Source organism: Brassica napus (genome assembly GCF_020379485.1).
Source record: "Brassica napus cultivar Da-Ae chromosome C5 unlocalized genomic scaffold, Da-Ae chrC05_Random_36, whole genome shotgun sequence".
NCBI classification, from domain to species: domain Eukaryota; kingdom Viridiplantae; phylum Streptophyta; class Magnoliopsida; order Brassicales; family Brassicaceae; genus Brassica; species Brassica napus.
Genome location: NW_026014289.1, coordinates 25,087 through 35,963, shown reverse-complemented (window position 1 = coordinate 35,963; position 10,877 = coordinate 25,087). Strand labels below are relative to the sequence as shown.

Below are 10,877 nucleotides of genomic sequence, written 5' to 3'. Positions count from 1 at the left end.
TTTGTTTAATTAAATTAATCGTTACTCTGGTGATTGTCACGCCGTTGTGGGTTGGGACATGGAATAAAGGGACTCATGTCCATTGAAGATGATGCTGCTCCTTCTAAGAAGTAACTAATCTCAAAACGCTAATATAATCAATATCATGATCAAGCATGAGACAGTTTCTTGGTGATTGGTTCACTAATTTTATTGAAATTCTTTATAATGGCAGCAGCGTCTTCATAGATAACTGGGTCCAGATCGGCACACCGGCAAAGACATGGTCAAGCAGGACATCTGAGCTTCAACGATCAGTGTAGCTACTGTGAGAAGGTAGTTAATAAGAAAAAGACACAATCTTTGCTCCGTTTCTCTGTCTTAATTTGAAGGTAAAAGCTGAGATTGTCTTTGGATTTCCAGGAAGCCGTGAACGTGTCCTTAGGGAATCTGTTGTCTTACCCATTTGTGAAAGAGCGAGTGGTGAAGAACAAGCTCGCCTTAAGAGGAGCTCACTACGATTTCGTGGTGAAGGAACGTTTGATCTCTGGGAACTCGACTTCAGACCACCCTGCTTTTTCCTTTTCTTAAAACATTCCTACTCATGTTTTCTCTATGTTTACTACTTTGTGTCTTCTCTAGTCTCGTTTGATCTCTGTAATGAAAAAGCTATAAATAGCATTTTAGTTTCCATATTCATATGAGTTTTATAACTCAAAAACCTCTACAACGACTTTTGACGCTTGTTTAATTAGCTTAACATATAAATAAGGCTACACTTAAGCAACTCAAGGGATAGGATATACAACGACCTTCCCTGTGGCATGGTTCGTTTCTAGGTATGAGAAAGCATCAGCCACACGTGAGAATGGAAAAGGTCCTTTGGGATCAACCACAGGCTTCACCTTCCCACTCTCAATGTATGGATTCAGTTTCTTCAGAACATCGCCGTTAGATGTCACAAACGAATCTGAAACCAGGAGGCGTGACGGCTCCGGTCAAGGCCACAACTTCCCTCCTCCTTTATCACCTTCACCGCCTTATCACACATCCCTTTTGACAAAACAAACAAAAAAAACAGTGTTCTTGATTACTTGTACAAGAAACTACATTCATGTGTTATTTTGTTTTCGTGTTTGCTTACCAATGGCGTCAAAGACGACATCGAATCTCTCAGTCAAGTCTTCAATGTTCTCCTTGGTGTAATCAATAGCTAAATCAGCACCTAAGCTTCTCACCAGCTCTAGCTTCCCGGTGCTCGCTGGCGTTGCAGCCACCTTCGAAGCTCCGTAGACGTGCTTCGCAAGCTGTGTTCCATATACGAAACGTGAGGGAATCAATCAAGAACCATTGAGAAACGAGAATTGGTTTTTTTTTTTTTAACCTGAATCGCAAGGCTTCCTACTCCTCCGCGCGCCGTTGAGAACGAGAATTGATTTCCCGGCGGAGAACTCCGTCCTAACGAGACCTTCGTCGGCGGTTTCAATAGCAAGCGGAAGCCCCGCGGCTTGAGCGAAATCGATGTTTTTAGGCTTTAAGGCTAAAAGCTTCTCTTCCACGGCCGTGTACTCCGCCAGAGAGCCGGATTGCTTCGGTCCTTCCAACGCTTTCTCGCTCACGTTTGCGTATACTTCGTCTCCTTGTTTGAAGTCTTTCACCGCGCTTCCCACCTTCACCACTACTCCTGCGACGTCGTATCCAGGAACCGTCTGCTCCAGTCCAACAACGAAAATTCAAAATAAGAATCTGAAATCTTCTTCTATGCCCGCGAGCAGGGCCGGCCCATGAAGCAAATGTCAAAAAGCCCATCCAAGTTAAATTAATTTTCAGTTTTTATTGGAGAGATATTTCTTAAATTTACCGGGAGAGGCGAATCGGTGGCTTTGAACTTTCCTTGCCGTCTCTTTGCGTCGACGGGATTAAGAGCCGCCGCAACAACTTTGATCAATACCTGATCATCGTTAACCACCGGAACAGCAATGTTGCTCTCTACCTTCAGAACATCCACTCCGCCGTATTCACTGTACACCCAAGCCTTCATCTCGCTTGGAATTGAAGTATCCGCCGCGACGTTAACTGCCGCTGAAGCGCTCTGATTGCTCGCGGATATCCTCAGTAATGACTTCCCGATGGTTTGCACGCCGGATTTGAATCCTACTCTGTTTAATGGAAAACTGACGGTTTTGCGAGAGAACAATGACGGAGAGGAGGTGTCTCGCGGCGAAGCGCGGGAGTTGTGGCGGTGGTTGTTGCAAGCGCAGTGTTCATTTTTCAGTCTACCGCTAATTTCACGAAACGGCTTATCTCTTTCGCTTCCTCTGCTTTTTATTCGAATTCAATCAACTACCATGTCTCGTGGCGTTCTCTGATTGGTCACTGTTTTCTGTGGTTGTCGTTTTAATCTTTTAATAAGAAAAGTTGTGGCGTTTCTGTATCCGGATATTCGAGAACCATAACGAATTCAAACGGCGGGTAGTCTGTCTTCTCATTACGAGACCGTTGCTGTTTTCAATATTATAAGCAAAAAGAACGTGTCGTTTTTGTTTCATCAATATATAAATTGGGCTGTAAATATTAGTTGGGCTCAATGTTTTGAAAACAAGACCGACCGGTCAGACCTTGACTCGACCTTTTAACCAGTTCCGAAATTGTAGTAAAAACCGAAATTGAGTTAAAACCGGTAAACTCAGTCAAAAACCGACGAAATTCGCTAAAAATGGTGACCCGATTCGATATTAAAATCCTGTTTTCTCAAATTTAAGTTAAAAATATAAAAAAAAACTGCAAATTTAAAAAATATTTCATTAAAAAAATTCATATTGTTTTTCAAATATCTAAATAAATTATTTTTCATTATATTTAATATTATTTTTCAAGTTTTAAATTTTCTTTTTATATCATTTTTAGATTCTATCAATGATATACATTTTATAAAAATAGTTTATATAATTATACATATATAGTTATTTAATCTAAAATTAAAATTTAATAACTTGGTTGAACCGGTCCGACCATTAACCTAACTACAATGCCGAATCAATGTTTGATCCGGTTTTCAAAACGTTGGTTGGGCTTGACAGGCCGATCAATTGAAACGGACATAAAAATCGAGTACGAACGTTCACCTAGGCACGATGATGATCGATCATACAACCGCGCACAAAGAAGCACGATGTGTACACGTGGATGACCGAGCTTAAAAAACCGACCGTCCGTTTCCTCACACGCCCTGAATTCATTTTCATCGAATGTGACGTGAATCAGATCTATCTCTATCCTGTCGTCTCAACCTTCGAACAATCCAAAGGTAAGTGCCAGGAACTACATGCATTGCTCCTAGTTATTGCTATATTCTGAAGTGATCTCATGTTCCTTCATTGATCAGTTTATTTTCATAACTTTTGTGTCTTGTTGCTCAATTTATTATCTAAACTGGATCATTTGGATTGGTAAGAACTTGTGTTTTTTGTTTCATTACAGGCTCTTCTTATTGAAAAATGGCAGACACGAAACCCGGGTTGAGAAAGCCAGCTTTCACTAAGGTTGATCAGCTGCGTCCTGGGACTAGCGGACACAATGTCACCGTTAAGATCGTTAGCACCAAGATGGTGTTACAGAAAGGTCCCGGAGGTGGTCCTCAGGCTCGCCAGATGCGCATTTCTGAATGCGTTGTCGGAGACGAGACTGGGATTGTTGTCTTCACCGCAAGAAATGACCAAGGTACTTATCTTAGAGACTGACATTTGTATATGTGCTATTAGTGCTAGGAATGTATGTGATCCCCGGGCTAGTGAATAATTGAACTGTTACATGTTATCTTGATTTTGGTTATGTAAACTTGTTTTTCTGTGTAGTGGACTTAATGAAAGAAGGAACCACTGTAACTCTACGCAATGCAAAAATCGACATGTATAAAGGATCAATGAGGCTAGCTGTAGACAAGTGGGGTCGCGTTGAAGTCACAGAGCCTGCCAGCTTCAAAGTTAAAGAAGACACCAACATGTCCCTTATCGAGTATGAGCTTGTCAATGCTGTCGAATGAGTGACAAAAATACTCGAAATACTTCTGTTTTCCCGGCTAGAGAAACTGATGATCAGTGTTAATAAAGGAAGTAAATCGTAGCTGTTGATGTTGGCGTTACAGTTAACCTAATAACTCTATCTTGCACAAAGCTATGAAAGACTGATAATGCCTCTATAAAAGTGAATGCAGGGCTTTGTGGGTTAAGTTGCTTTGATTTGGGATTTTGTTACAGCCTTTGTTTTGCAATGTCAACATAATTGTTAAGACTTATGTGCAATATTATTGTTATTCTAGACAGGGAGAGAATGTTCTACAGAGACCACACCGCAGACCACAAGAAAAGATAAAAACATATGTTCTTAGTCAGCGTAGGAACAGGGGTGATCTTGAGCATAGCAAAATGAAACATTAACCTACAATCTTCAAAAAAAAATTAAAAATTTTCACTAAAAACAATCTCCAAAATTGTAAAAAAAATTTTGTTAAAACCTTACAAAAAATATTTATGGCCCTAGCATTTCTGGACGCCGCTGTGTAGGAGCAGACGTTTGGTACACTTCAAAACCTAATAGAAGTCGAGGCAATAAGTTCTCAAGCAGTCAAGCATATACTGTTCGAAGCAAATTGAGCTAAAACCGGTACAAAATGAAATTAACTTGGTTTTTATATGGATTCTTAATTTATTTTATTTTTTTAAAACAAATCGGACTAAACCGAGTTTACGAATGCCAAAATGAACCGAATGATGATATTTCTAAAACTAATATTTGTTGCCGAACATAAAAAAAAAGTCTGTTCAGGGTTGGTCAAAGTTTGAACTACCAGCCACTAACTTTCATGTAAACTACTAATTAAAAAGGTTAGTCAGCCAATCTTTATTTTTCATAACCTGATTGACAGATAGATATAGTTAACCAGTTCACCAAATCTCATCATTATTGTTTACGAGTTGTTCTTGAAACGGATATACTACCAATTGTGCAATTTGTTGAAGAATAAACAGAGTCAACTCATAAAGTAAAGTCAATTGGTAATTAGTCAATAAATGGATCAGAGAAAAGTGTATAAAACCAAGAAGATCCTGCCGATGATTAACTATACTAACTACACAAATCAAATACAATAATACTAGTAATAAAAAAACGATACAATACACAGACCTACCACACCAATTCGACCGTTGCTCACAACGTCCAACAAAAAAAATATATTTTCTTTTATTATTTATTCAAAAACTTGCTTTTATTATCTTCCCCTTCCTCCTTCAAAGTACACTTACCGTTGGCTCTCTGCAAACCAAACCCCATTTCTTGAAATTTTCATCATCTCAATCTCGACAACAATGGCGGCTTTAGCACCTGGAATCCTTCAGAAGCTAATCGACGGTATGAAAACCGGAGTTAAACCGACCAGAGAACACAGAAGCTCTCTACTACAAGTCACAGACATTGTCCCCATCGATCTCGACGAGAAGAATCTCTTACCCAAACAAGGCTTTTTCATAAAAGTCACCGACTCTTCTCACTCCATCTACGTCAGCCTTCCTTCTGACCAAAACGACGTCGTTCTCAGCAACAAGATGCAGCTCGGCCAGTTCATCTACGTCGATAGGCTCGATCCGGGGACCCCTGTTCCGATCGTTCAAGGCGCTAGGCCCATCCCTGGAAGGCATCCTCTGCTCGGGACTCCCGAGCCGTTGATGAGCTGCGCAAGAGGAGGAGGGAAGACTAAGAATGAACGTGGGAGAGGCTCTTGGGATCTGAACGGAGACGTTTTGGTGTTAAAGCCTGCGTCTTTGGATTTTGATCAGTGCACTCCGGCGAAGCAGAGGGTGGTGACGAGAGGGAGGTCACCAGGTGGTGTTAGGTGTTCTTATGGAGGAGGAATTTTGAGAGGAGAGAGTCCTGGTTCGGTGATGAGGAAGAGCTGTGTTGTTGTTCCATCGAGTTCTTCGAAGTTTCCGAGAAGTATAAGTGTTTGCGATAGAGAGACGGCGAAGAGCTTTGTTTCTTCTGCTCTTTTTAGTCCTTTTAAACCCTCTGTATGTGGTGCATTTTGTTCTTGAGTTTCTCTCTCCTTGGCTTGTGCTTAAAAGAGAGAGTTTTAAAAATGGAGTTTTTCTTTTTTTGGCAGGCAAAGACAAGCAACTCACCTCCTCCGAGTGTACGCACTAGACGAGCTACCGCAGCTGCTGCTTTGGTGGAAGATGAAAGAGATGCTCCAAAGTCTACTTCGAAATTGGCTTTTCCAAAGTATAGTAAGATGGAAAAACAAGAGAAGATTTCGACTCTAACTGGAAGACTCAGCACATTGAGCAAGGTGATTCATTTCCCTTTTGCACTAATGTTGATTCATTGTTTGCAGTCAAAGAGTGACAAACTCTTATGTGGTCGTATTTTACCTGTATTTAATAATGTTTTTGGTGATACTATGTGCACAGGAAGCTATGCAGCAGCGAGAGACGGCTCAGAAGATAGCTCTTCAGGCATTAAGAGAAGCTACAGTCACTGAAACAGTTGTTCGTCATCTTAAGTACACAACTGAATCTCTCTTCTGTTATTTTCGTTGTATGATTTTGAGTTTGAAAATGTGATTAAGTTCTTGGGAAAAACACAGGACATTAGCCAACCTGAGCAAATCAGCAAAAGCTGATTGTCCAGCTGGGTGCTTTGAGAAGTTCTTGGAGTTTCACAAGCAGATATCTGAAACCATGACCGAAATAGCGTCCATTGAAGCAGCTAACGAGAATAAATCTGAGGATGGGTCGTCTTCCATACTTAACGAAATCCAGCATAACTCTATTGATCACGAGAAAACAGCATCAAAGAAAAGAACTACTGCCCTGAAGCAGCAGCAGCAAAACCATAAGAAATTGAGATCAAACAATGAGAACAAGAACCCATCAGCATCTCCTCCTCTTTCCGGGTTAGGAAACACAGTTAGGTTGGCTAAAGAGATAGAGAACGAAGCTGCAAACTGGTTCATGGAGTTTATAGAGAAGGCTCTAGAGAAAGGGATGAAGAAGAGTAAAGGAACAGGTGATGCAGATGTTAAGAAGGTTCCACAGTCTTTAATTCTCCGAGTTGTAAACTGGGTGGAAGCAGAACAGTCTGCTGATAACACAAGACGACCAGTACATCCAAAAGCATCACAAATCACTAGAAAGCTCAGAATCAAAATGAAGAATCCTTGAATCATACAAGTGCAGACACTGATATCTTTTTTTTCATATTGTTTCCACTTGTTATAGAGAAATTTGTTCATGGATTCTATTATTGTTAGTCAAGGTTATAAAAAGTAGTTTATTCTCAAATGTCACAGATAAATGATGGATGTTATATCAGTCACAGGAAGAAGAAAAAAGATGAATATATCAAGAAATGTTTTACAAATCACACATTTTTATGTAGCTTCATGTGTAAATGAGCTGAAGATAAATTTATCATCATCATAAGTGTTAAATCCTTTATTAACCAACCTCGGAAAATAAGAATAAGTCCAGCTTATTAAGGGAGAGATACCTGGTTTGGTTTGGTTTAGAGCCAAGCCGGGTTCTTGATGGCAGTGACAACAGCCTTGACTTGCAAGTAATTGTTGAGACTGTAGATACCTTTCTCTCTTCCAATGCCACTCATCTTGTACCCTCCGAATGGAATTGTGGCATCAAACACATCGAAACAGTTTATCCAAACGCTTCCAACCCTGAGCGCTCTCATCAGCCGATTCGCCGTGTCCAGATTATGAGTGAACACTCCAGCAGCTAAACCATACCTAGAGTTGTTAGCCCTGGCAATAACCTCATCCAGATTCCTATGAAACATCAATAGCCATTATTATGGTTTTATCAGAATATGTCAACACATAGATGAGATGTTTGGTTTAGTATTATTAGATCTGTACTTGAATTTAAGTATGGTTTGAACCGGTCCGAAGATCTCGTCTGTTGCTATGAGCATGTCGTCCTGCCAAGTATATTAATGAACTTTTGTAAGAATTTGACGGTAATTGAGTTGTTTAAGGGAAATGTTCTGTTTACTTACTTTGACGTCTGAGAAGACAGTGGGCTGAATGTAGTAACCCTTGGAACCAAACCGGTCACCACCTGCTTGTAAGGTAGCTCCACTCTCAACTCCATGTTTAATGTACTTGAGGATTTTCTTGAACTGCTCCGAGTCCACCTGTTTGGCCCCCAAACAAGTTAAGAATTTCGTAAAGCTGTTTTGTCTTTCACTGAGAGAGTATGGTCACGGTTACATCATGTAATGATTCTTCTACCTGGGGACCTTGCTCAATGCCAGACTTGAAGGGATCTCCAACAGCGCGTTTGATTGCGCGAGCTTTAGCTTTCTCAACAAACTCATCATACACACGTTCATGTACAAACGTACGCGAGCCAGCACAGCAGCATTGTCCCTGCGAGTTAGCCAAAAGAGTTTATCAGGAAGGCATTGATTCAAAAAAAAAAAAAAAGAACAAGTACAGATGTTTTTATGAGTGAAGATACCTGGTTAAAGAACAAAGCGAAATGAGCGAGCTCAACGGCCTGATCCACATCAGCATCTTCACATACAATGAACGGGGACTTGCCTCCAAGCTCAAGAGTCACTGCCTTAAGGTTGCTTTTTGAAGCCAGCTCAAGAATAATCTTTCCCACATCAGTAGAACCGGTGAAAGCAACCTGTAGAGGGCAGAGGATTTATCTAAAATTCTACAGAAGTCAGATCTTTTAAACTATTGAATGTTTTTGATCGCATGGTCACACAAAGATGTTTTCGAGGTTAGTCTTTTAAACCTTATCAATGTCCATGTGACTAGCTATGGCTGCACCAGCTGTAGGACCAAATCCAGACACTATATTCACAACTCCTTCCGGAAGTCCAGCCTGTCAAAGCAGGTAATAGATATTATTAAATGATTTGTAAATGATAATATTTGTACAAAGATTTCAATAAAAGTAAAAAACAAAGAGTACATAGTTACCTCGTGAAGTAGTCTTCCAACAAGAAGAGCGGAGAGAGGAGTTTGCTCAGCCGTCTTGAGGACAACGGTGTTACCGCAAGCCAAAGCTGGTCCAAGTTTCCAAGAAAGCATGAGAAGAGGGAAGTTCCATGGGATGATCTGTCCAGCGACTCCAATAGGCTCATGGAGTGTCTGCACATGGTGTGAACCATCTCCAGGAACCGTCATTCCATGGATCTTGTCTGCCCAACCTGACAAACTCACCAACCCACACAACTCAATAAGATACAAATCATCCCACAATATACATTAGTGATTTTGTCATTGGTTTTCACTCACCAGCATAGTAACGGAACACCCTAGCGAGCATAGGAACTTCAATCTTGGAAGACTGTTCAAAAGGCTTCCCATTGTCCCAAGTCTCAATAGCAGCAATCTCGTCGTTGTGTTTGTCGACCAAGTCAGCGAAGCGAAGTAGTATCTTTGATCTCTCCTGAAGAAAATTATTAATCAAACTAGATAAGTCATTAAACTATATGTTTTGTGATATCTTATAAACACCAAAAGGGAACTCTCTTTTTGTGTTTTACATAAGCTGTCATTCTAGGCCATGGTCCTTCATCAAAGGCCTTGCGTGCAGCCGAAACCGCACGGTTCACGTCTTCCACATCACCTTCAGCCACCTGAGCGATCACTTCTCCAGTTCTTGGATCCAAAGTTGGGAATGTCTTTCCTGCAAACGATCATCATCATTCAATTTAAATGTAACAATCAGGACTCTATATATTTACGCGTTTAAAATGTATTTAAATTTTTTGGACTTGTAACTCAAAACCAATTAGGGTGACCGGACTCAAAATATGTGACCTGAGGCTGCATCAACGAACTTTCCGCCGATTAAGAGCTGTGTGTGCTCTACTTTCACAGGCGGAGTGATCGTGTCTTCGGCTGCAGCGACGTTGCTGTATCCGTAAACTCCTCTGTTCGTGTTGTGGTGTTTGCCTGAAGGATACAAAAAACGAGAGTTGAGATTCATATCAGATCAAGGGTAAAATGGAGAATCAATTAAGCACTATTTCAAAACGAAACATATTGATTTAAGAGTCTCTCGATCGCCGTAGAGACGTTAAGATGTCACATATGAACAGAGCCCGATCGGACTCTGAGAAGCGATCACATACAAAAATGGATCGCATCAGATACATGTATATTTATATACCTCTAAGAGCGAACAGCGAGGGCAAGGACATGAAGGAGCGAGAGAGCATTGAAGATACTCTTCTTGACGCCATTTTTTTGTTTGTTTGCTTCTTCGTCTCTGCAGTGTCTCTCTGAACGATCTGGTAGGCTGAGTATGTTTTCGTTATTTAACAAACATGGAAAGAACCAATTTTCGTAACTAATATTATCGACTTCCACATGTCGACACAAGAAAACGAAACAAGTGTAAAATCTGAACAGAATATTGTTTCCAACACTAATCTTTATATATAAAGCAGACATTTTCCCTTCTTCTGACAATGGCAGGGGGGTTTGCTGCCACGTGTCCTCTTTTATTTTTTCATCAAAATTTATATGTTTGTTATCTTAAAAAATTACCGATAGAACTTGAATAATGCAAAAACTCAGAAAATTAGAATGAATAAGCAAATAACAAAAGAAAACGAAATTTTCGAGTCTGATAGAATTTCTAAGAATTTTAGTTATCTAATCGTTCTCGCATAAAGAATCTTTATATGAAATTTGATAATTATTTTATTGGTCAGTAAAATTCAAGATGAATAAAGAAATAAGTAAAATAATATAAATAATTTTAAATATTTAATTTATGAACAACTAAAAATAATATTAACTTTCACTATTTATTATTTTTTACTATTTTCTATTTTTTAATTTACAAATTAAATATTTATTT

At 39.8% G+C, this 10,877-nt stretch overlaps 4 protein-coding genes and 1 pseudogene across 4 annotated transcripts; 3 read left to right on the top strand and 2 right to left on the bottom strand.

Annotated features, from left to right (window-relative positions):
• The first annotated feature begins 75 nt into the window (after positions 1-75).
• On the top strand, positions 76-570 carry LOC125594837 (beta carbonic anhydrase 3-like). Its single transcript, XM_048770886.1, has 3 exons — positions 76-110; positions 215-296; positions 403-570. The coding sequence occupies exons 1-3, from the start codon at positions 76-78 to the stop codon at positions 568-570; spliced, it is 285 nt and encodes a 94-aa protein (XP_048626843.1).
• A 134-nt stretch (positions 571-704) lies between these two features.
• On the bottom strand, positions 705-2,346 carry LOC106400800 (annotated as a pseudogene).
• Positions 2,347-3,190: 844 nt separating this feature from the next.
• On the top strand, positions 3,191-4,300 carry LOC125594841 (uncharacterized protein At4g28440-like). Its single transcript, XM_048770890.1, has 3 exons — positions 3,191-3,286; positions 3,460-3,699; positions 3,834-4,300. The coding sequence occupies exons 2-3, from the start codon at positions 3,477-3,479 to the stop codon at positions 4,019-4,021; spliced, it is 411 nt and encodes a 136-aa protein (XP_048626847.1). The 5' UTR covers positions 3,191-3,286; positions 3,460-3,476; the 3' UTR covers positions 4,022-4,300.
• Positions 4,301-5,253: 953 nt separating this feature from the next.
• BNAC05G18890D lies at positions 5,254-7,346 on the top strand. The gene is made up of 4 exons (XM_013838036.3): positions 5,254-6,044; positions 6,137-6,322; positions 6,444-6,535; positions 6,620-7,346. The coding sequence occupies exons 1-4, from the start codon at positions 5,346-5,348 to the stop codon at positions 7,194-7,196; spliced, it is 1,554 nt and encodes a 517-aa protein (XP_013693490.2). The 5' UTR covers positions 5,254-5,345; the 3' UTR covers positions 7,197-7,346.
• A 6-nt stretch (positions 7,347-7,352) lies between these two features.
• On the bottom strand, positions 7,353-10,433 carry LOC125594840 (aldehyde dehydrogenase family 2 member B7, mitochondrial-like). Its single transcript, XM_048770889.1, has 11 exons — positions 10,182-10,433; positions 9,830-9,964; positions 9,553-9,695; positions 9,302-9,455; positions 8,984-9,213; positions 8,796-8,885; positions 8,508-8,681; positions 8,279-8,416; positions 8,044-8,181; positions 7,904-7,965; positions 7,353-7,813 (listed from the first exon to the last, which is right to left on the bottom strand). Exons 1-11 carry the CDS (start codon positions 10,252-10,254, stop codon positions 7,540-7,542), a joined length of 1,611 nt encoding a protein of 536 aa, XP_048626846.1. The 5' UTR covers positions 10,255-10,433; the 3' UTR covers positions 7,353-7,539.
• Positions 10,434-10,877: the final 444 nt, after the last annotated feature.

What these genes read in the sequence shown, in the direction of transcription:
- LOC125594840 (XM_048770889.1), bottom strand. Translation starts at nt 10,254, where the DNA reads ATGGCGTCAAGAAGAGTATCTTCAATGCTCTCTCGCTCCTTCATGTCC. An exon ending in CTCGCTGTTCGCTCTTAGAG is followed by an intron (nt 9,965 to 10,181) that starts GTATATAAATAT and finishes TGTATCCTTCAG; the next exon opens with GCAAACACCACAACACGAAC. An exon ending in GGCCTAGAATGACAGCTTAT is followed by an intron (nt 9,456 to 9,552) that starts GTAAAACACAAA and finishes AATTTTCTTCAG; the next exon opens with GAGAGATCAAAGATACTACT.
- LOC125594837 (XM_048770886.1), top strand. Translation starts at nt 76, where the DNA reads ATGTCCATTGAAGATGATGCTGCTCCTTCTAAGAA. An exon ending in GATGCTGCTCCTTCTAAGAA is followed by an intron (nt 111 to 214) that starts GTAACTAATCTC and finishes TTATAATGGCAG; the next exon opens with CAGCGTCTTCATAGATAACT. An exon ending in CATCTGAGCTTCAACGATCA is followed by an intron (nt 297 to 402) that starts GTGTAGCTACTG and finishes TTGGATTTCCAG; the next exon opens with GAAGCCGTGAACGTGTCCTT.
- LOC125594841 (XM_048770890.1), top strand. Translation starts at nt 3,477, where the DNA reads ATGGCAGACACGAAACCCGGGTTGAGAAAGCCAGCTTTCACTAAGGTT. An exon ending in CACCGCAAGAAATGACCAAG is followed by an intron (nt 3,700 to 3,833) that starts GTACTTATCTTA and finishes TTTTCTGTGTAG; the next exon opens with TGGACTTAATGAAAGAAGGA.
- BNAC05G18890D (XM_013838036.3), top strand. Translation starts at nt 5,346, where the DNA reads ATGGCGGCTTTAGCACCTGGAATCCTTCAGAAGCTAATCGACGGTATG. An exon ending in GACTCAGCACATTGAGCAAG is followed by an intron (nt 6,323 to 6,443) that starts GTGATTCATTTC and finishes CTATGTGCACAG; the next exon opens with GAAGCTATGCAGCAGCGAGA. An exon ending in ACAGTTGTTCGTCATCTTAA is followed by an intron (nt 6,536 to 6,619) that starts GTACACAACTGA and finishes GGAAAAACACAG; the next exon opens with GACATTAGCCAACCTGAGCA.